The 21569-nt window shown below is 41.3% G+C and overlaps 2 protein-coding genes across 2 annotated transcripts; one reads left to right on the forward strand and one right to left on the reverse strand.

The window, feature by feature from the left end:
- Window positions 1–305: 305 nt before the first annotated feature.
- LOC136545601 (NDR1/HIN1-like protein 10) lies at window positions 306–1246 on the forward strand. Its single transcript, XM_066537609.1, has one exon. It carries the CDS (start codon window positions 430–432, stop codon window positions 1066–1068), a length of 639 nt encoding a protein of 212 aa, XP_066393706.1. The 5' UTR covers window positions 306–429; the 3' UTR covers window positions 1069–1246.
- Window positions 1247–3238: 1992 nt separating this feature from the next.
- Window positions 3239–10962, reverse strand: LOC136545602 (uncharacterized). The gene is made up of 3 exons (XM_066537610.1): window positions 10659–10962; window positions 10322–10549; window positions 3239–3718 (listed from the first exon to the last, which is right to left on the reverse strand). Exons 2-3 carry the CDS (start codon window positions 10481–10483, stop codon window positions 3539–3541), a joined length of 342 nt encoding a protein of 113 aa, XP_066393707.1. The 5' UTR covers window positions 10484–10549; window positions 10659–10962; the 3' UTR covers window positions 3239–3538.
- Window positions 10963–21569: the final 10607 nt, after the last annotated feature.

Raw genomic sequence — 21569 nt, forward strand, 5'->3', positions numbered from 1 at the left:
TGAAAAAACTTGGAACTTTGAAGGGAACTAAACAAGGCCTAGAGTAGTGCTTCCTCTACGTGGAAGTGCATTTAAGGTGAGGCCACGCGAACTGTCAGCCTGCGTTGCCCTTGCCCTCGCCCTCGTTGTCATTGGTTAATGGGACCTCTTACGGCTTACGCTTTGCCCTGTCCTTGAGATACTGTGTGTTTGTTAAAAATGGCATTGGCATTCAGTAATCAGTCACTACTCTACGTGTGCTCCGTCCGTCCCCTGCCCAGCCCACGGCTTCTTCTCCTTGGTCAAGTCAACCTTTCTTGTCCTGCATCGAAGACCCAACAATAGGCGAGGAGAGCAACCCGGGAGCTACCCTGCGCCCCTGGCCCTGCCCCGTCTCCCTCGCTCGTCACTCATCAGCAATTCAGCACCGAAAGCCGACGCCGGCGAAACATGGGGAAGCTGGGCGAGTGCTGGGACGACTGCTGCGACAAGTGGAACGAGTGGAAGTACTGCCTGCTCTGCGCCGGCATCGTGGTCGCCGTCGTGCTCTTCGCCGTGCTCCTCGCCGCCTACGGCTTCGTCCGCCACCTCGACGTCTCCGTCGACGACGCCTCGCTGACGCGGTTCGAGCTGTCGACCTCGCCGCCGGCGCTGACGTCGCTGTCGTACAACCTGTCCCTCACCCTGGTGATCCGCAACCCGAACTGGGCGATGAGTCTCAAGAACACCAAGCCGCTGGAGGCGCAGTACAAGTTCGACGACCAGGCGTTCGACCGGTTCCAGCTCGCCGACAAGGGCGGCAAGCACCCCGCGGGGAAGACCCGCGTTTACCACCTGTCCCCCGCGGGCACCACGAGGGCCGTCATGCTGGGCAACGCCGGCGAGGCCGAGTTCCGGAAGGAGAACGCCACGGGGGTGTTCGAGGTGGAGGTGGCGGTCGCCGGGGAGGTCCGGTACACGGCGCGCTACACCAAGTGCAAGGTCGAGGCATCGTGCCCGCTCAAGCTGCAGCTCGCGCCGCCGGGCACCGCCGCCGTCGTGTTCCAGAAGGTCAAGTGCAGGCTCACCAAGCCGGAGAAGAACTGCTAGTGCTAACACGTACAGGCACATAGCTGCTGGTGGCACGTTAACAACCTTGCAGTATGGCGGTGGTGGCGATGATTGGACTAGATTTGTTCTGATTGCTGCGTTAGTCAGGATTTCTTTTGATTGTGTGTGTGTGTGCGTGTGTGTGTGTGTGTGTGTTGCAACTTACGCGGAATCTGATTTGTTTTAGCCCAGTTTTTCTTCTATAAATTTTCTATAAACCTATTGTTCATTTCTTCGTCTTCTTTTTATGTTTGTTCTTGCACGTAGAATTGGAGAACGGAGGCACATTGATCTTGCACTGGAAATGGCAGAGCCAGAGTCATCGCAGTACGTGCTCGTCGGCGGCGCCGCGCCGGCGAGCCGGGAGTCCATGACCGGCTGAAAGTTCTTTTCTTGCGCACAAGGGCGCCTTGTTCGTGTCACGTAAGCTCTGTTTGCTTTCAGAATCAGAATACGAAGAATAAATAAAAAAGACGAGAGAAACTGCGAATAAAAGCATCGAAAAGGACACAAGCCAGTTGCATCAGGCAGGTAGGGAGAAGGAAGGCACGCGACACGACACGCTTGTCCGAGAAAACAACGGCTAGTAGGCACATGACGCGCTTTATGTTTGAGAGGAGGATGCTTTGTCAGCTAGCCCTTTCGATTGGCCAATCCGAGTGACGATTTGAAGAAGAAAATTACCTCTAGTTTGGAATAGAATCCGGCCATCAGTAATTAGAGGTTTGCTTGTCCTCATGTCTCAACCTTTAAATTTGTGTTCATTCATCTCGTCCTAAAAAAAATGGTTGGTAAAACACGAGACAACCCACTTGCACATTCTTGCTAGGATGGTAATAATGACCGCCTCTTTGGAAAGGCAATAAAGACAAAACACAAAAAAAAAAGTTGAAATATACTCCTCTTATTTATCTCTAGAGCAACTCCAAGAGCCTCTATATATCATTCTTTATCGATACGGATTGAAATTTTAGTGAAAAATTATACGTTGGTAGTTGCTTAATTCGATCTTCAAATATTGGCATTCTTTATTTTAGATTTTCGCTAGCCAAAGATGGAGAGTGGAATTGACTCTCTAGAGTGCGCACAAAATATAGAAGATCTGTCGAAGGGTGGAGAGATATAGAGAGCGACTTTTATTCAAATGGCTCTATAAATAACGATTTAGAAAGTAAGAAGTTTAAGAAAACTCTTGGAGATGTTACAAAGCATATTTGGTTGCACTAGTCCGTCAACTCATGTTCATGCATGGAGCATGGTTTAGTAATTTAAATGGAAGTGTTACAAATTCATGGTTGAACTTACGGGTTATTAAGGCTTAGTTAATCCAAATTGCATGGATTTACTCTTTCTCTCTCTCTCTCTCAATTGTTTATATTTTGGCACGGTACTTGTGTAGATTTTTTGTTTGTTTGGTTGTAACAAAAATTAGTTAACAAAATGACTAGTCAATATACTTTTCAAACACTGTTCGTAGTTCCCTCACTGCTCACTGCATGGAGCTTTGTTGACATGTGTACTGGTCAGCCCATGATGTCCAACCAGTTACTGGCCCATATCCATCATTCCATGGGAACTTTCTCGAGGTACATCAACCGAGGGATGATGTTCCACTCCCAAAAAAAAAACGGATGGATGATATGTCCAATGGGCTGCTGGTCCATATCCCCATCCATCAAAGCTGGCCTAAATGATACTAGCAAGGAAGAAAGGCCGTCAGACAGAACAACATTCTCAAGCCCGTGTTGTTATTTTTTTTTTTTTGACAACACGTGTTGTTATGTTTATTGCAGTCCAGTCCACCCAAAGCTCCATGAGAACCGTCTTTTCTTCAGAAAATATATATCTACCTCTTCCCAATCTGTGTCACTTGTGTCAAGCAATAACATATGCTACATACTCCCTCCGTTTCTTATATCTTAATTTGTTGTTCTATCTTGTCACTGTGGTCATGTATGGTCAGAGACAGTCTTCTGAAGGTCCATGCTTATTACTCCCTCCATCCCAAATTATAAGACATTTGACTTTTTTAACATAAGTTTAACCACTCGTCTTATTCAAAAATTTGTACAAAATAGTTTGAGATGGATTGAGTACTATATAATATTTAACTATAAATATTCTCGGGGACACAAGTTGAGAAGGAGCACAATGAGGCGACATGCCTAAACTGAACAGTTCATCAGCCAACTTTCAATCTGATGAATGCATTCACAGGTCAAATACAAAAATCAGAAACTGCATATAATTTAGCCATTGGGGGAAGAAAGAATGGTAAGGTAACTTTCCAGGTGAATTAGTAGCCGCGACCTAAAAGCACATTACAAATTACAATTCTCTACAGGCTTACCCGGGAGGAAATCCACTAGTCGGCGAGTATCAGATATACAATACAGTGAATTCAAGTATTCAGAGGCTGTTTTGCTCTTTGGCAGCTGTACTAGCATCGTAGAACCATGTATGCCAAGGATCATCGTCTATTCTCATCTTCAATGATCTCATGCCCCTCGACTTCACTTACTTCTGTGGCAGCAGCAGCAGTAGCAGCATGAACAGTGTTATTGCTACCACGGCAGTGCAGTAGCTGGCGCTGAAGGCTCTCGATAAGCTGGTTAAGCTGTTGAATATTTTTCTCCTGAGATAATATAATCTGCACATGGCAAGCAAATTTTCTATGAGGAAAAGAACTGGATATCTAGGCATGAATAGCTTAGCAAAGTCATGCCCTCCAGAAACAAATAAATAAACGTGGACCAAAAGGCAGATAAAGGACTGGTTTCCCAATTACAGGGCTTCACATGGTTAAGTGTTGCATATCATATTTTTGCAAACAAAATGGAAGTGCTTCATCAGTAATCAGTTATTCTACTACAAGAATCAAGTTGTCAAGCACAAATTCTGTCATATGATTTTATGACTGTAAAGCCGAAGATTGATTGCACTGATCTGACTCGAAGGTAGGGTCTCAGTTTGGTAGAATCCAAATATTTGGTAGGAGCAGGAACAAATTTTTCATATGATGCTATCCAATTCTTAACAGTTCTGGTGATTTTTTATGAAAAGTAACTTGCATATGTCAAACTAATGTGATACTTGACTTTTCATTTGTTCATGTTCCATCCAATCATATTTACTTTAAAATATATTTTTTGAAGAAAACAGAAGTTGAAGAAGCAATTTTTTTTCCTAATAAATACATTATCGATGAAATAGATGATACTCCCAAGTCACAAATAAGTGACAATTTGCTGTGTGCAATCAAAGTGTCTAATCTTTGACCATCAGTACCTCATACTGTGATGGAACATTTCAAAATGCTGAGCATCATTTGCATTAATACCGATTTATGTTGTACATACAAAGTTCGGCAAAACAAAATCATGTATGTTGTACATACAAAATTCAGTAAACCTGCATAAAGACCAATGTATTTTTTTCTCTTGAACAGGTAGGAGAACTGTGTATCATTGTATTAATAGTAGGGATGAAAACGGATCGGATACGAACGGATATCACTCATATTATATTTGTTTTCATATTTCTGTTCGGATTCGGATTCGGACACGGATAGCGTTCGGATACATATACGAATACGGATTGACTCAGTTACGGATACGAATAATGAGTATCGAATACGGTATGAATCGGATTCGGAGAAGGTCGGATACAAATATCTATTCGGATATTGAGTAAAAGCAGCATATATATATATATATATCATACGTGCGCAAACCATTACACCACTCTATGAGTCCATAATCCATCTAAATTAAGCCGAAAGACTAAAGAGTAAAGCAACAAATAAGATAAAGATACAGATACATCATACATCAAACATCATACAAGCACCAATCTTCGCGGCATGAGTAGAAATAGCCAAGCTCATGGCTTCATGGGTCTCATGGAGTCATGGTCATGGATTCAAGATCTACAATCCTTATATAGGCCATTTTTTCATTTGAGAAAGTTTGAACAAAATGTAGTTCAAATTTCACAAGTGTGTGACATAGTTTTAGAAAGTCTGTATGAGATTCAAGAATTTGTGACTAGTGTTTGATAAAACTTTCTCAAATGGAAAAATGAGCTATGTACCAATTGTAGATCTTGCTGAGATGATCAAACTTGGTATTCAGAGTTTTTTCATCTGAGGTCATTTAGTGTCTCATTTGAGCAAGTTTGACCAAATCAAATTTGGTCAAATGAAAAAATAACACTTTGACTCTAGTATTATGAACTCTAAATGACTTCAAATTGAAAAGTTTTGAATACCAAGTTTGTTCAACTCATCAAGATCTACAATTCTTGTTTTGGTCAACTTTCCATTTGAGATAGTTTGGATGGTTCAAATTTGTGATTTTTAAATTTCGATGCTTACAAACTAGTTTTCGGAACCCTAGATTGTCTCAAATTGAAAAGTTTTGAATACCAAGTTTGTTCAGCTCATCAAGATCTACAATCCTTATATAGGCTATTTTTTCATTTGAGAAAGTTTGAACAAAATGTAGTTCAAATTTTACAAGTGTGTGAAATAGTTTCAGAAAGTCTATATGAGATTCAAGAATTTGTGACTAGTGTTTGATAAAACTTTCTCAAATGGGAAAATGAGCTATGTAACAATTGTAGATCTTGCTGAGATGATCAAACTTGGTATTCAGAGTTTTTTTCATCTGAGGTCATTTAGTGTCTCATTTGAGCAAGTTTGACCAAGTCAAATTTGGTCAAATGAAAAAATAACACTTTGACTCTAGTATTATGAACTCTAAATGACTTCAAATTAAAAAGTTTTGAATACCAAGTTTGTTCAACTCATCAAGATCTACAATTCTTGTTTTGGTCAACTTTCCATTTGAGATAGTTTGGATGGTTCAAATTTGTGATTTTTAAATTTCGATGCTTACAAACTAGTTTTCGGAACCCTAGATTGTCTCAAATTGAAAAGTTTTGAATACCAAGTTTGTTCAGCTCATCAAGATCTACAATCCTTATATAGACTATTTTTTCATTTGAGAAAGTTTGAATAAAATGTAGTTCAAATTTCACAAGTGTGTGACATAGTTTTAGAAAGTCTATATGAGAATCAAGAATTTATGACTAGTGTTTGATAAAACTTTCTCAAATGGGAAAATGAGCTATGTAACAATTGTATCTCTTGCTGAGACGATCAAACTTGGTATTCAGAGTTTTTTCATCTGAGGTCATTTAGTGTCTCATTTGAGCAAGTTTGACCAAGTCAAATTTGGTCAAATGAAAAAACAACACTTTGACTCTAGTATTATAAACTCTAAATGACTTCAAATTGAAAAGTTTTGAATACCAAGTTTGTTCAACTCATCAAGATCTACAATTATTGTTTTGGTCAACTTTCTATTTGAGATAGTTTGGATGGTTCAAATTTGTGATTTTTAAATTTCAACGTTTACAAACTAGTTTTCGGAACCTTAGATTGTCTCAAATTGAAAAGTTTTGAATACCAAGTTTGTTCAGCTCATCAAGATCTACAATCCTTACATAGGCTATTTTTCATTTGAGAAAGTTTGAACAAAATGTAGTTCAAATTTCACAAGTGTGTGACATAGTTTCAGAAAGTCTATATGAGATTCAAGAATTTATGACTAGTGTTTGATAAAACTTTCTCAAATGGGAAAATGAGCTATGTAACAATTGTATATCTTGCTGAGACGATCAAACTTGGTATTCACTGAGGTCATTTAGTGTCTCATTTGAGCAAGTTTGACCAAGTCAAATTTGGTCAAATGAAAAAACAACACTTTAACTCTAGTATTATAAACTCTAAATTACTTCAAATTGAAAAGTTTTGAATACCAAGTTTGTTCAACTCATCAAGATCTACAATTGTTGTTTTGGTCAACTTTCCATTTGAGATAGTTTGGATGGTTCAAATTTGTGATTTTTAAATTTCAATGTTTACAAACTAGTTTTCGGAACCCTAGATTGTCTCAAATTGAAAAGTTTTGAATACCAAATTTGTTCATCTCATCAAGATCTACAATACTTATATAGGCCATTTTTTTATTTGAGAAAGTTTGAACAAAATATAGTTCAAATTTCACAAGTGTGTGACATAGTTTCAGAAAGTCTATATGAGATTCAAGAATTTATGACTAGTGTTTGATAAAACTTTCTCAAATGGGAAAATGAGCTATGTAATAATTGTAGATCTTGCTGAGATGATCAAACTTGGTATTCAGAGTTTTTTCATCTGAGGTCATTTAGTGTCTCATTTGAGCAAGTTTGACCAAGTCAAATTTGGTCAAATGAAAAAACAACACTTTGACTCTAGTATTATGAACTCTAAATGACTTTAAATTGAAAAGTTTTGAATACCAAGTTTGTTCAACTCATCAAGATCTACAATTGTTGTTTTGGTCAACTTTCCATTTGAGATAGTTTGGATGATTCAAATTTGTGATTTTTAAATTTTAACGCCTATAAACTAGTTTTCCATTTAAGAAAGTTTGGACGGTTTAAATTTTGAAGCACTAAATGATTTCAAACGAAAAAGTTGTAAGCAACAAAGTTTCATAACTTTTTGAGATCTACAATTTTTATTTTGATCATTTCTCCATCCAAGGTCGTTTGAATAATATCCGGATAATATCCGTTTTTAAATATCCGGATATATCCGATACTTAACCGGATTATCTGATATCCGCCGGATATCGATGATATTACATCCGTATTTGATATCCGCCTAAGATATCCGTTTTAGTATCCGTATCCGAAAAAAATTACGGATATCCGAGTAACTATCCAGATAAGTGTTCATATTTGTTCGGTCGAACGGACGGTCGAATAAATATCCGTACCGTTTTCATCCATAATTAATAGGATAAGAGAAACATACAACACACCAGCACACCTCCTTTCCATGATGCTGCATTAATAAAAAATGCAAAAATCATCCTAGATGTTAAGAAACAAAACTGACAAGCTTTCAATCTGGTTTTTACATGATGTTCTAAAATGACCATTTGTGTTTTTCCAATCATAATATCAAAGATGAGTGAAATCAATTTTTTGACAGATTACTTAGCTTTATCTACATTATATACATGACTTTTCATGGAAATTGTTTGAAGCACTACAACTCCAAAGTTATAAATCAGATTGAAGAACAGCTCTTGTGGATCTTAATGAAACATATTCAACATAAACAGTTCATTGTTCCCAAGAAGGATCATCTGTTAGCAGCAATTAAGTGACCAACTAATTATATGTATATGATTACTAGGCATGAGTTCCTGTAACATGCCTTCAACGATTAGGACCATTAACATGCATGGATTTCATTTGTTGCTTGCAAAGAAATATGGAGTACACAAACACTATATTTGGCAAGGTGATGCTCCAACGTAACACCAGAATCATGTTTAATTACAGTGCACCCTTAAATCTCACCACCTGGCACCTAAATGAATTTAACATGCCTAGCAAGAAAGCCAAAGGCAATCAACTCAAAAACCTCACCACTGTCAAACATTTTTTTTTTTTGGCAAAAATCAGGATATAAGGCATTTTATTTATCTGAACCTAATATTTGGATTTCTAAAACTATTATACTCTATGGCATGATTACAAGTTAAAACAACTTATTCCCCTCTAGACATATAGTATACAGGACAAACTCCAAAGTGGCACTGGCATCTGCAGTTTGCAAAAGTATATTGACAATCATCTAGGTATTACATAATGTGCATTACCCACAGAATAAAAAACAGATCTGCACAAATTACCACTACATCTATTTTCTCAAATGCACAGTTGTGAACTTTGGAAAAGTACTCAAAGTTCATTTATCGAAGCCATGTTAGAGCAAATGCACTTTTGCAAAAATTGAAAAATAAAAGGGGCAGAAAAGCAAACAAAAAAAACATGTCCATTACCCATTACATAACACAAGATAAGTTCGCACACATACTTTTGCAATATAAATATGCACTTGTCTTTTCCATAGAGTACATATTGACATGTTTATGCAAATTATTTTGTCAATGCCACATGGCACATGCACGAATATGTTCTGCATCAATAATTTTTACCAATTCATATGTTTGGAAGGATGCCCATGTGGCCATGCACAAACTGTGACAAGTGGACATTATATGCTGAAGGAAATCAGTATTACATAGTAGATGGTGTGTAATAGAGGTGGAACTGCCTAATTAAACCAGTAACTGGAAACAACTAAACCTACTTACTTGATTTTCCAAAAATATTCCCATTTGTTCAAAAGGTTATCTTTGGCCTAAAACTGAAGTCAAAAGATGCAATAATTGATTGCTATACAACCGATACCTTCGTTTAGCTCCACCGTTATTAATGAAAATGCATTACATTACAAGCTTAGTCCTTGTGATGCTTTGAACACACCAACAATTCCATTTTGGTGATAAAAAGTGCATGTTTATTCCTTTATCTCTGTTATCTTTTATGAACTCACCAACATGCTTAAGTCTTGCCTTACTAACTCCTAGGGTTCTTTACCAGATAGCTGAATCTGAAAACTGGCCAAAGTTCCATACTTGGTCAGCTATTGCTAATTTAGACAATTAATCAATGCAGTTGCCAATTAAAATACCCAATTGTCACTCATGTTGTCAGTGGCTGTAACCACAAGGTCTGCTAGCAACTAGAAACTATGCTCCCAAACCATTCCAGAAATAGGTGTGCAAATGCTTGCCATACATAACTGTTCTAGAAATAGGTATGCAAATGTGTGCATTACATACAAGACTCATGATATATGATGTAAGCAAGCATCCCGGATTTCCTTTAAGCAATAATTTTGACAGTTGCTAGCAAGAAAGAGGTTTGGTGAAGATTTGCACATTCTATGTATTCATTTATGCATGTAAATAGATATACAGGCTTAGCAATGCACTCCCCAGTCAAAAAAAAAGCTTCTTAACTAACATCCACCTTCTAGCTTACTGAAAACAGAAATCAACTTATTGTTAATTAAACATAACTATCTATAGACAGGTTCTCAATATCCTTAACAACCACCTTGAAAGACCAAAATCAATTAAAGAAACAGCACAATTTATCTAGTTCCCAATTAATGGTGATTCCAATTTCAACATGTACCTAAATTTAGTTCAGATGTCACTGCCACAAGATTTCTTCGGTAGAGGAAAAGGGACAACATCACAACAAGCATAACAGCAGCTTTCATTTAAATCACGAATGCACGGAACAACTAAAAAGAAAGTGAAGCAGATTTGGCAAGAACCTTTTCCTTGACGGCGTCCTCCCTGGCGAGCAGCTGCTGCCGGCGGCGGGCGGTGGCCGGGTCGGCCTCCGCGGCCTCCCCGATCTGCTGCTTCCACTCGAACTGCGACGTGATGACGAGCACGAGCAGGAGGAGGACGAGCACCACGGGCCTCGTATTCATCCCCGCACCACCAACCGATCCCCAAATCAGAAAAACCAACCTCCGCCTCACCTCCGCGTGAAGAACCTAGCCACCCACAGAAAGAGCGCGGCAAGGAGTCAACAACTGGAGGGAGGCGGACGGGGTCGGGGAGACGAGCTAGACTTGTCGGGGAGAACCAGGAAGGGTTAATTACCAAGAGAACCCCCGGATCTCCGGCGGTCAGGTCAGGGCTCTGGGGCGGACCGCGCGAGGAGAGGCGACGGACGGCTGCAGGTGCTGCTGGCAGAGCTGCCCAGGGGTGGTGGGAGACGGCGGCTCGGGCTCCGGTGGAGGAGCACCGTGGAGGGAGAAGGGAGACGGAGGGGAGGGGAGGAAGCGCGTGGAATCGCAGTACAGGAGAGGAGACCGAGACGAGTTCTTGGTGAGGAAGGGATGCTGGTGAACGGAACGGACGAGCTGGCAGCGGGTGGAAGAAAGTCAGCTGAGAGCAGCTCACCTTCACGGCAGTCAGTCAGCACAAAAGTACTCCCCAGCCTGCAACGAGCCTACGATGACATGAACCGTAGATATTCGGTTGGCTGGCGGTACACGGAGAAGTACCGATGATGATTGATCTGTGTGAGAGAAAAATATTATTTTAATTAAAAATTTACGATCATTTACGATAAGCCATAGTCAAACCAACAGGCTAAGTGTCGAGGGTATTATAAAACATGTCATGGATGAAAGTAAAAGAATAAATAAACACAAAATAGATGAATTATTCTTTATTTCTTTAATTATTGATAATTACAACGTAGAGCTTCCATGTGTATATATATATATATAGTCTTGCCAATGCCTAAGAGTTTGATAAGAATTCATATATAAACGGTTTAGAAATAAGATTTCTTATTCTCTTTTCCTTCTAGAAACAATCAGTATATTTTACAACACTTCACTTTGGGCTATTACCACGCTATGTACATACCTCATTAAAAACTCCATCCAAAAATTTAGTGGGAAAAAACGGTTTTTGAATAAAAAAGTACATCGCATTCGTTAATTGCATTGCACATTTTATTTCATTAAAAACCTTGTGTGAGAAACCTTCAAGTAAAAACTCACATAGGAAAAAAGAGTACAACATTTAACCTTATTGGTCATGTATTCCTCAGAATATTCTATTCTTCGTGAATAGAAATTTATCTTCATGATAAATGCATAAACTTCAATGTTTTAGCAAATATAATCTACTTGATCTGTGTAATTCTAGTGGTTTTAATTACCTTCATGGTAGATTCAATCAAATTGCTCCCCCTCGTAAAGCCATCCTATGAACATCATTGTTCAAATCACATTTTTTTATAAATGTGTGCTTAATAATAGTATGCAGTACCACAATACTATATCTTTCAAAATATTGACTCACAATTCTTCTATGAATTATGATATGAGTAAACAAGAGCCATATGCTTCATGCATAAATGACCACTTATTAGGTGTGTAAAGCAAATAAAATTTATCCTTCAAGATAATAAATCCTTTCAGAGGATTATAGGGTTAAATAGTTTACAATATTCAATATCTTCTAGATAGTGCATCAAACTTATACTAGAGTTTGAATACTTGTAATTCTTTCTTAGTGGATTTTCAAATTATATGTTCTATAAATTTTTAGGACTTTGATTGTACCACTAAATAATAAATTCAGTCTTGCATTTGGTATTTAGGGGATAATTCAATTGTCAAAATCACCATTATTCTTATACCTTCTATGGTATTTAGGATTCCTCATTTTCTTTTTCTCGGGTCTATATTCACTTCAGGGATTGATGGTGTTTATTTAAGAATCGACTAGTAAATCCTTCATGGATTAATTTCATAAAGGATGTTCTCATTCTTAGCGAATAACATTTCTCTTCTATGAGATATATTCTCTACTGCATGAGAGATATTTATGTGATATATATAATAAAATAGTGTTATTCACTATAAAGTCGTTCAATGACTCTTTTCCTTATAGGACATACTCTTCTTGAGACTTCAATATTCATACAGGAATATACATTCTACCTTAGACTTCTTAATACTTGGTATTACATTTAATTTTCATATGTTGTGATTTATATTCTTCAGAAACTATATGGATCTTCATAATCCACTTATTAACTGCATATTTCATATTCATTCATTTCATTTGCCAGAGATATAGCAGAACATTTATTTCTTCTTAGTAGGAGATTCAACCTCAATTGCTTTCTTCATTGGCCCGATATAATCGCTATAGGCGACTTTGCCATGGACTTTATTTTTCGGATCCGGGTTCTCATAAGAGAAACATTTGCAATTGTAGAGGTAGCGTTGTCGACAACTATTATTTTCTCCCAACACTCTCATAATGTGAGATTATTCTATCTCTTTATTATTTTCTAAACAAGAGATAATTTATTGTTCTACGTACCCAACACTATGATACACGCGCTTAGTGTGTTGGATTTCATCTTCATGATGATCCTCTTTATGAGGTGCTTAACCTTCTTCATGAGGTGTTCTCTTTATGAGAATGGATGATTTTTATTTTATTTCTATTTAACAAGTATACACTAAACTAGAATTCATAGGCGTCCCATAGATTTTAGCTTGATAGTATACAACATTTAGTTTACTACTAGTAAACATAACTTCTGGTTTATAACTTCAAGTTACTCCTCTCATTTTCAAAAATATCTAGCATATGCTCCGCTTCATGCTTCACAAGAGCATTAGTCAAACTATTGTTTGATTTAGTGCATGATACTATTCCTGCTTCAAGCTTTAAAGAATAATTTTCTCTTCAGACAATTTTCCTTCTATGCAAATAATATTTAGCATTCAACATAGGCTTTCTCTCCCCCTAATGCTAATATTAGATCTTCAATAGCATACTTTAAAAGATATCCCCTATCATGGGCTTAAAATAATTCAAATTCATGTATCTCCAGCTATAAGTGGAGGGCTATTCATGTATGCTATGATGTAGTTTTATGGAAAATATTCACGCACATATTCTAACACGAGTTTATTATTCCCTAAATGCAGCGAGCTAGAATACATAAAGTGCACTTAAGAATATTCAGTATTCCTACAAACTTAGGGATGTTCTCCCCCTGATTTGCACATATTATGGTTTAGAAAACTATTTCATTGTCTAACTTCTTTATTGTTTAGCAAAAAAATGATCCAATTACTCATACATAGAAAATGGACTATATACTTCAAACGTATAAAATACGCAACATTCAAAATCACATGGAATTTCTACTAGAAATTTCTAATTGCCATTAATGCAAAATTCCCGAAATGTCTTTTCTTCAAAAATCTCAAATCATCTTAGGCTACTTGGCCATAGACCAATGTATTGCTTATGCATGCTACACATTGAAAGCAAAATATTTCTTAGTTCAACGAGAACTAGCGTGCTAGCTAGCCAATTTAATTATGAGGGGAAAAGGTAGTAGCTACAAGCTACGAATATAGCTTCTATGCTAATTCTCATGCAGGAGTGGAGAAGTTGCAGCTCAACGAGAGCACAACATAGCGATACATATTCATGTGTAATGTGAAATGTTGGTATTCAATCCAACATAACAGATAACAACGAAATGCAAAACTATAAGCTTGCTTGCAATGTAGAGAAAGTTAACTCAGCCGGAGAGGACGCGTCTAGAACTTAAAGTCCCGATACATGCACTTAAAGATAGATTTAGGAAGGCTATACCTATTAAATATATATGTGGTGGAACCGTCCGAAATAACACATTTACGGAGGTGCTCGTCTTCCACCAGACACTAAGCACCCCAAAAGCAAGCTACAGCGGACGGTATCCGTCGGGCACACCCCAAGGGAGAGCCCGAAAGATCCACATTTTTCCCCAAGGATCCAATAATGAGAATGAGTTACAATACTTAATCCATTTCATACATCCAGAGTTCTTAAAAATTACATTATTATATTTCCAAAGTCAGAGTGCGGAATATTAAATAGCGGAATAAAAATAAACATCTAGCGATAAAGAACAAGGATCCGTCTGTGCCCACCAAAAGAATCCTCCACACAATGGTACTCTTCAAGCATTACCTGCAACAAGGGTAAATAAACCCTGAGTACACAATGTACTCGCAAGACTTATCTGACTAGTGGAAATAATTTTCCGACTTCAAGGAATATGATAAGCTTATTAGTTTGCTGGGTTTCTTTTTGTAGAAAGCAATACTAATAGTGAGTCCTTATTTACGTTATTATTAGCAACTAAGATTAATTTATTATCTAGCCATTCTATGTAAGCACATGTTCTACTTTCAAGCAAGAGTTGAGCAATCAGTTCTATTTCATCACCTTTCATCTTTCAATTCTTACTATGATGCGAGAGTTAAGACAAGTCGTAACGACATGGCGGTGATTCACAAATCAATGTGCCCAGCTAGGTACCCCAAAAACACATGCCCCGCTTGTACCCTAGGCATAAGCAGGACCAACCCATCACCCTCCTATCCCGGGGTCCAGGTCCCCGTCCAAACTTGGACTCCAAACCCTCGCTCCTAAGTCCCAGACTTAGTGCGGTGCAAGGACCTCCATCATCCCCACCTCCAATCAGTTGGTCCAGAAAGAGTCGGAACCCATGACAAGAGAGCAACAAGTCTTCCCTACGCCCATACCCAAGTATGTGCTTGGGATAATAAATCTGTGACTTGCCTAGCGTCCATTACAACGGTCGGTCCTTAACCGACACAGACAGGGAAAAAGTGTAACCAAGCTATGCCCCGTTGGCCGCAGGACACAACCTCTTACACCCACCAGTACCCAAACCATATCCCTGCCCGGTGAAAGGTCCTAATATGGCTAGAGGGGGCTGAATAGCCTATTTAAAAATCTACAAACCGACTAAAGCAATTTGATTAGTATAACAAATAGCGAAATACAAACTAGCTCTAGCTCTACAAGGGTTGCAAGCCACCTATCCAACAATTCTAGTTGTTATGATCACTAGGCACATAATTTACTATGTCACTACTCACTAAGAGCTCTCACAATTGCTACGCTAAAGAGCTCCACTAGATGAACTTAATCCACAAAGCAAGCTCTCAATTCTAGCTACACTAAAGAGCTTGTTATAGCTCGTTTGTGGAAATGTAAATGAGTAAGTGAGGTGATTATATCGTCGCGTAGAGTGAACCAATCACAAGATGAATACTTTATCAATCACTGGGAGAATACCAAAGGACAAAAGACAACCAATTTTCTCCTGAGGTTCATGTGCTTGCCAACACGCTATGTCCCCATTGTGTCGACCAAAACTTGGTGGTTCGGTAGATAAGAGGTGTTGCACGAACCTCATCCATATAATTGGACACCGCAAGAACCTACCCACAAGTGAGGTAACTCAATGACATGAGCAATCCACTAGAGTTACCTTTTGGTGCTCCGTCGGGGAAGGTACAAATCCCCTCACAATAACCGGAGATGGCCACGAACAATAACCAACTCGTGCCAATCCTCCTTCGTTGCTCCAAGCCATCTAGGTGGTGGCAACCACCAAGAGCAACAAGCGAATCCCGCGGCAAAACACGCACACCAAGTGCCTCTAGATGCAATCACTCAAGCAATGCACTTGGATTCTCTCCCAATCTCACAAAGACGATGAATCAATAATGGAGATGAGTGGGAGGGCTTTGGCTAAGCTCACAAGGTTGCTATGTCAATGCAAATGGTCAAGAGAGTGAGCTTGAGCCGAACATGGGGTTTAAATAGAAGCCCCCACGAAATAGAGCCGTTGGGCTCCTCACTGCACCGAACACGGACTAACTGGATGCTCTGGTTAGATTGATCGAACACTGGACCTCAACGTTCGGTCGCGTGATGCACGCCACGTGTCCCCTCTCGTCAAATACTGAGTGCTCGATTCCAATGGTTAAGTGATGACTGGATGCGCTGCTGTGAAGTGATCGGACGTTGGACCTCAACGTCTGATCGTTTCCAGTAAGCATCCAGAAGCAAGAAATCATGACCGGACACACCTAGCGTCCGGTCACACAATGTCATCATACGTCAGACTGACCGAACTCAGCCCCTAAGCGTCCGGTCAGTTTTCACGCCAGTGTCCGGTCATGAGACTGAAATAGCGTGCCCTCTACTGCTACTGACCGGATGCGCCAGTCCAACCGAGACCAGCGTTCGGTCACTTACAGTGACCTCCGTCTTTTTTGTATAGGGCGCCGGTGAAGTTCCTAACCCTTGGTCAAATGTGCCAACCACCAAGTGTATCACCTTGTGCACATGTGTTAGCATATTTTCACAAACATTTTCAAGGGTGTTAGCACTCCACTAGATCCTAAATGCATATGCAATGAGTTAGAGCATCTAGTGGCACTTTGATAACCGCATTTCGATATGAGTTTCACCCCTCTTAATAGTATGGCTATCGAACCTAAATATGATCACACTCGCTAAGTGTCTTGATCACCGAAACAAAATGGCTCCTACCACTTATAACTTTGCCTTAAGCCTTTTATTTTTCTCTTTCTTCTTTTCAATTCCAAGCACTTGATCGTCACCATGCCATCACCATCATCATCATGTCATGATCTTCATTTGTTTCATCACTAGGAATGTGCTACCTATCTCATGATCACTTTGATAAACTAGGTTAGCACTAAGGGTTTCATCAATTCACCAAAACCAAACTAGAGCTTTCACCCGGTCACTATTTTTCCTTTCCACTATTTTATCATGAGTGATCATAATTATCACCTATTGTGAGTAACGGCGGGTTACTCATGCTACCGGAATCTTGAGCATAGTAGCTACTCAACCTATACTAATAGGACTCATAGGTAGATATATTTATGCATGTAGTTTTCATAAAATGCCTGTAACGTAAATGCACATCATATATATATTCAGTGATCATTCAAAATAGGGGTTATGCACCGAGGCTTGCCTTGGGCATGTGGTGGGGTCAACAAAGTAAGGACCGAACGTGAGGATCTCCTCCTTGTACTCCTCAATAACCTCCTTGTAATCCTATTTGTCCGCAGGCACGAACTCTACCAACTCGTGATCTACATGTATGAAATGATGATGCAACACTTAGTAATACGGCAGCAGCAACTCTTAAAATAAAATACATCTATCAAGCTACTAAGCTAGTTCTACCGACTAAGGTGCTAAGTTACCTACTGTTACCACTAACCAGTATGAAGCGTGACATATATTATTTTAGTACTAAAGGTATTCTTACTCTTAATACCAATTTACTCTATATATGATAAAATGAGGAGTACTAGCTACTCTATTTATCAACCTACTATAGGGCTACAAAAATTACAGTGAGTGCATAATAATCTAAGGAGCCTACTGTAAAAATTTCATGACTAAATCTATCATGCATTTGCCACAAAAATTCCTACAATTATTAAGCTAAATAATACTAAGCATCTCTAAATTGAATTTATGACCTATCATGATCACAGCTAACTATAAACTAACTACACCAACAGATAGATAGCATTTTTGTGAACCAAACAAATTTTGTTTCACTATTTTTGAACATCTATAAGATTTACTACAAATTATCAAAGTTCAGCTCAAAACCAAATTGAATAAACACTTATTACCTTACTGGAAAATGGAAAACCTAATTCTACCACGTGGCCCAAAACACGAGCGGCCTGGCCTAGCTTGGCACAACGCGCGCGCCCACTCGACGCACGGCATGGCCCACAGGGGGGGGCGCAGCCTAGCCGGGTGACGACGGCCCGCAATGGAGAGGCCCGCGCGCTTTGACTGTTTTGCAAAAATGGCCCTGACCTAACGGTGAATCACTCTGAGATCCACGACACTATTCCTACAGTCATCTACTTTGCAGATAAGCCCTGGGAACAACCTGTCTTCACAACGATGATACCCTCGAGCACCCGCGCGTGCACTAGCGCGGCAGCGCCGGCATAAGGCGGTTATGCCGACCAGACCAGCCCTTCCCCGCCCTATCTACTGAGCCGATACCTACCTATGCGTGAACTCGAAGTACTGGGTGAAGAAAGCACGCGTTGGGACGCCGTAGCAAGGCTAGTCCATGGCGGTGGCATTCCGGCAAGTTACAATAACGCCGGAGAAATTGGGGTAGCTAGTGAGCTCAAGTAACTCACCATAGACACAGACGAAGCAGTGGTTCGGCCAGAGGTAGCCCAAGCCGAGCTGGCCACGTGTGTGTCGACGGTGCAACGGTGCACAAAAGTGGCAAGGCTACATCAAGGGTGGCTAGGAGGTGGTAGCGATTAGGCAAAGGTGCGCAGGGTGATGAGTAGGTGGAGGTAAAGCTGGTGGTGCAACAAATTGACTTGAGCAGCACTGAATTGGGAGCTTGCCGTCGACGCATACCGACACGGTCTTATTGATCCAGCGGGAAGGAAACTCCAAATTGGAGCATGGCACGGCGAGGCTCACTGCAAGCTAGGGTCAGCTGGTTGGCTGATTATACGACAGAGCCATGGACAGGGTTAATTGGACTAAGGTGGCTCCACTATGGTGAATTGAAGGCACGGGTCCGACAACCATGGTGATAGAGGAATAGGGGAAGGCAGGCAAGGCTTGGCTCGATGTTGCTGTGGCAAGACATGGCTGTCAACTCGAAGCACAATCGCGTATGGGCTGTAGGGCAATGAGGAAATGACCAACGCACTCAGGACGGTGGGCCGCATGACCATAAATTACAAATCGATGACGGTGGCTCGGCTCTACGCGCCGTAGTGGCATAGAGTCGGTCAGGGGAGGCAGCAGCACAGCGTCACAACGATCATAGATGTGATGGCAAGGCAGATGGGGCAAGCCCACGTGTGTGCAACCGTGAAGGGTCAACGACAGCAGTGGTCGTGCAACAGTGGCGGTCGGAGCATGGCATGATCGGGGGCATAGCATGATGCGACGATGAGCGTCAGCGGCACCGTGCAATAGCAGACCAAACTGGCCATGTGTGCACGGTCCCACGTAGGCAAGCACGAGGTGGAAGGGTGGCTCAGGCGAACGCGACGACGATGGTGAGAGCGCACACGAGCGGCCCAGCGAGGCAGACGACCGCGGCGGAGCAGAGTGGCTAGGTCCGCCGACACTAGTGTGTTGGCACCGTGAGTGCATGCTTGGGCACGACAGCAGGTGGTAGTGGCCAGCAACATGGCCAATGCGGTGGCACGTGTGTGGGTGTGCATGCACGCGCGCATCGGTGAACCAGCGCAGCGCGCCGAGCGGAGGCAATAGTGACAGCATCCAAACACTGAAGCCATCCGGGATTGTGCCATGCATGATTTTTAAAGCGCTCTAAAAATTCACCTCGGTGCTTCAATTGCTAAACTACCAATTCCATACTCAAGAAGGCATGTTAGGCTACCAAAACCCGCCATGAAACCCTACCCCTACTTAACCCAATTCGCTTACAAAAATGTAACACCCTCGGTGTTACATTGTATAGTTTTTGCTAAAACACTGCATGAGCATCATACTTATGTGTAAATGTGTGTAATATAGAGTATAAATCAATGTACGACACTTGAAACATTCATTTGAAACAAGAAACAAATGTTACATTTCATGTCGCTTTATATCGTTTAGTATTCTAAGTGAATTTTTATCGAACAAAAATGCTATAGAACGCTTATGCAAAACTTTGATAAAGTTCATAGTACGAACTTCATAGGCAATGATAAAATACGTGCGGTCGAGGACGGGGTTCACTAGCTAGTGTATCAAGTAGCTTGGAAAAGGAATTTGACGCGAAACCGTTTGAAGCTTAGTCGTTTCGCGTAAGTTTGAAAATGGGTCGACGATGCCATGTTCGACAATTTTTGTAGAACGATCGGGTCAAGAAGTGGTGAGGTGTCTTGTTTTAGTTCAATAGCCCCATGTACCCGCTTGAGGATGGAATGACTGGTTTGGCTTTCGAATCATCGAATTGGTTGTTGTAGCAGCTTTAAAAAGCGTGCATGACACGTTTTCCACCTCCGGGCGCGGTCACCGCCTCTGTTCGTCCTAGCACCGCAGTGCTGGCGTACCTAGTGCACTGCCACACCGGCCGCATCGCCACTACCGTGCCTATGCAAGCACGCCCGTGCGCATGGCCCCTGCGCTGCTGGCCATGGCTTCCTACCGCCACGCTCTGGCGTAGCTCGTGCACGCCGCACATGCCCAGTTACGCTACTCGCCCATCGTCGCTATGCGCTGGCCGTTCGGCCATCACTGCCACCCAGTCCACACCGCTATTGCATGCCTGGCTCATGACTCATGTACACACATGCGCACTGGGGTCCAGCAGGCCTGGATGCTCTGCCTCCTCCATCACGTCTGCCTACGTCATTGCCCGTCGTCGCATCTGCCTGCGTGTTCATCCGAACCAGTGTCGCCACTTGCCCAAGTGCGCTCATGTGCACCGCCTGCACAGCTACTGCTCCTGTTGATGTTGCGGCTGCACACGCATGGGTTGGCCCCGTCGGCCCTCGTCTTCATGGTTGTGCGCGTGGACACACCACGTTTTCCCGTCGCATCGTCTAGAGGGTCGCCGGCCAGCCGCTCCATGCCAAGGCCTAACTCACTGAGCCAGTTCCCTCTTGCATTTGCCCACATTTGGAGGATGAGTGGGGGTACAGCGTCGTGCCTAACTTGCTCTAGGCGGTAGTATGATGTCGGGCGTCAATTTAAGCTTTCGCCGTCGCTATTGACACCATTAAGCCGAACGCCGTCGCCCCTCAAATTGGCCGTGTGCATTCCATCCCTTTCCAATTTACAGTGCTCCCAAATAGCTAGAGTAGTTAGCTTCTGATTGGAGTCATCTTGATAGGCTTCTGTCCTATGGTGAGGTAATGGGGAGAATTTTTCCCCTCGGCGGTCCACCATGCCCAGCAAGGCGAGCACTCGGTCAGGGCGATGCTCTTTGCTCTTGTGTCTCATTTGAGTAGGGCTGTTGCCTCTCCTTGACCCATTTGCCTCGCCCATTTAGTGGCTCCACCGACGGAGCAGCAGGGCACCGGGAACGCCTTCATCGTGGTTGGTGTGAACCAGAGCAACCTCGCACACGTGGCCAGCCCGTTGCCATTCCTT

The sequence above is a fragment of the Miscanthus floridulus genome, chromosome 3, assembly GCF_019320115.1.
Source record: "Miscanthus floridulus cultivar M001 chromosome 3, ASM1932011v1, whole genome shotgun sequence".
Lineage (NCBI taxonomy): Eukaryota > Viridiplantae > Streptophyta > Magnoliopsida > Poales > Poaceae > Miscanthus > Miscanthus floridulus.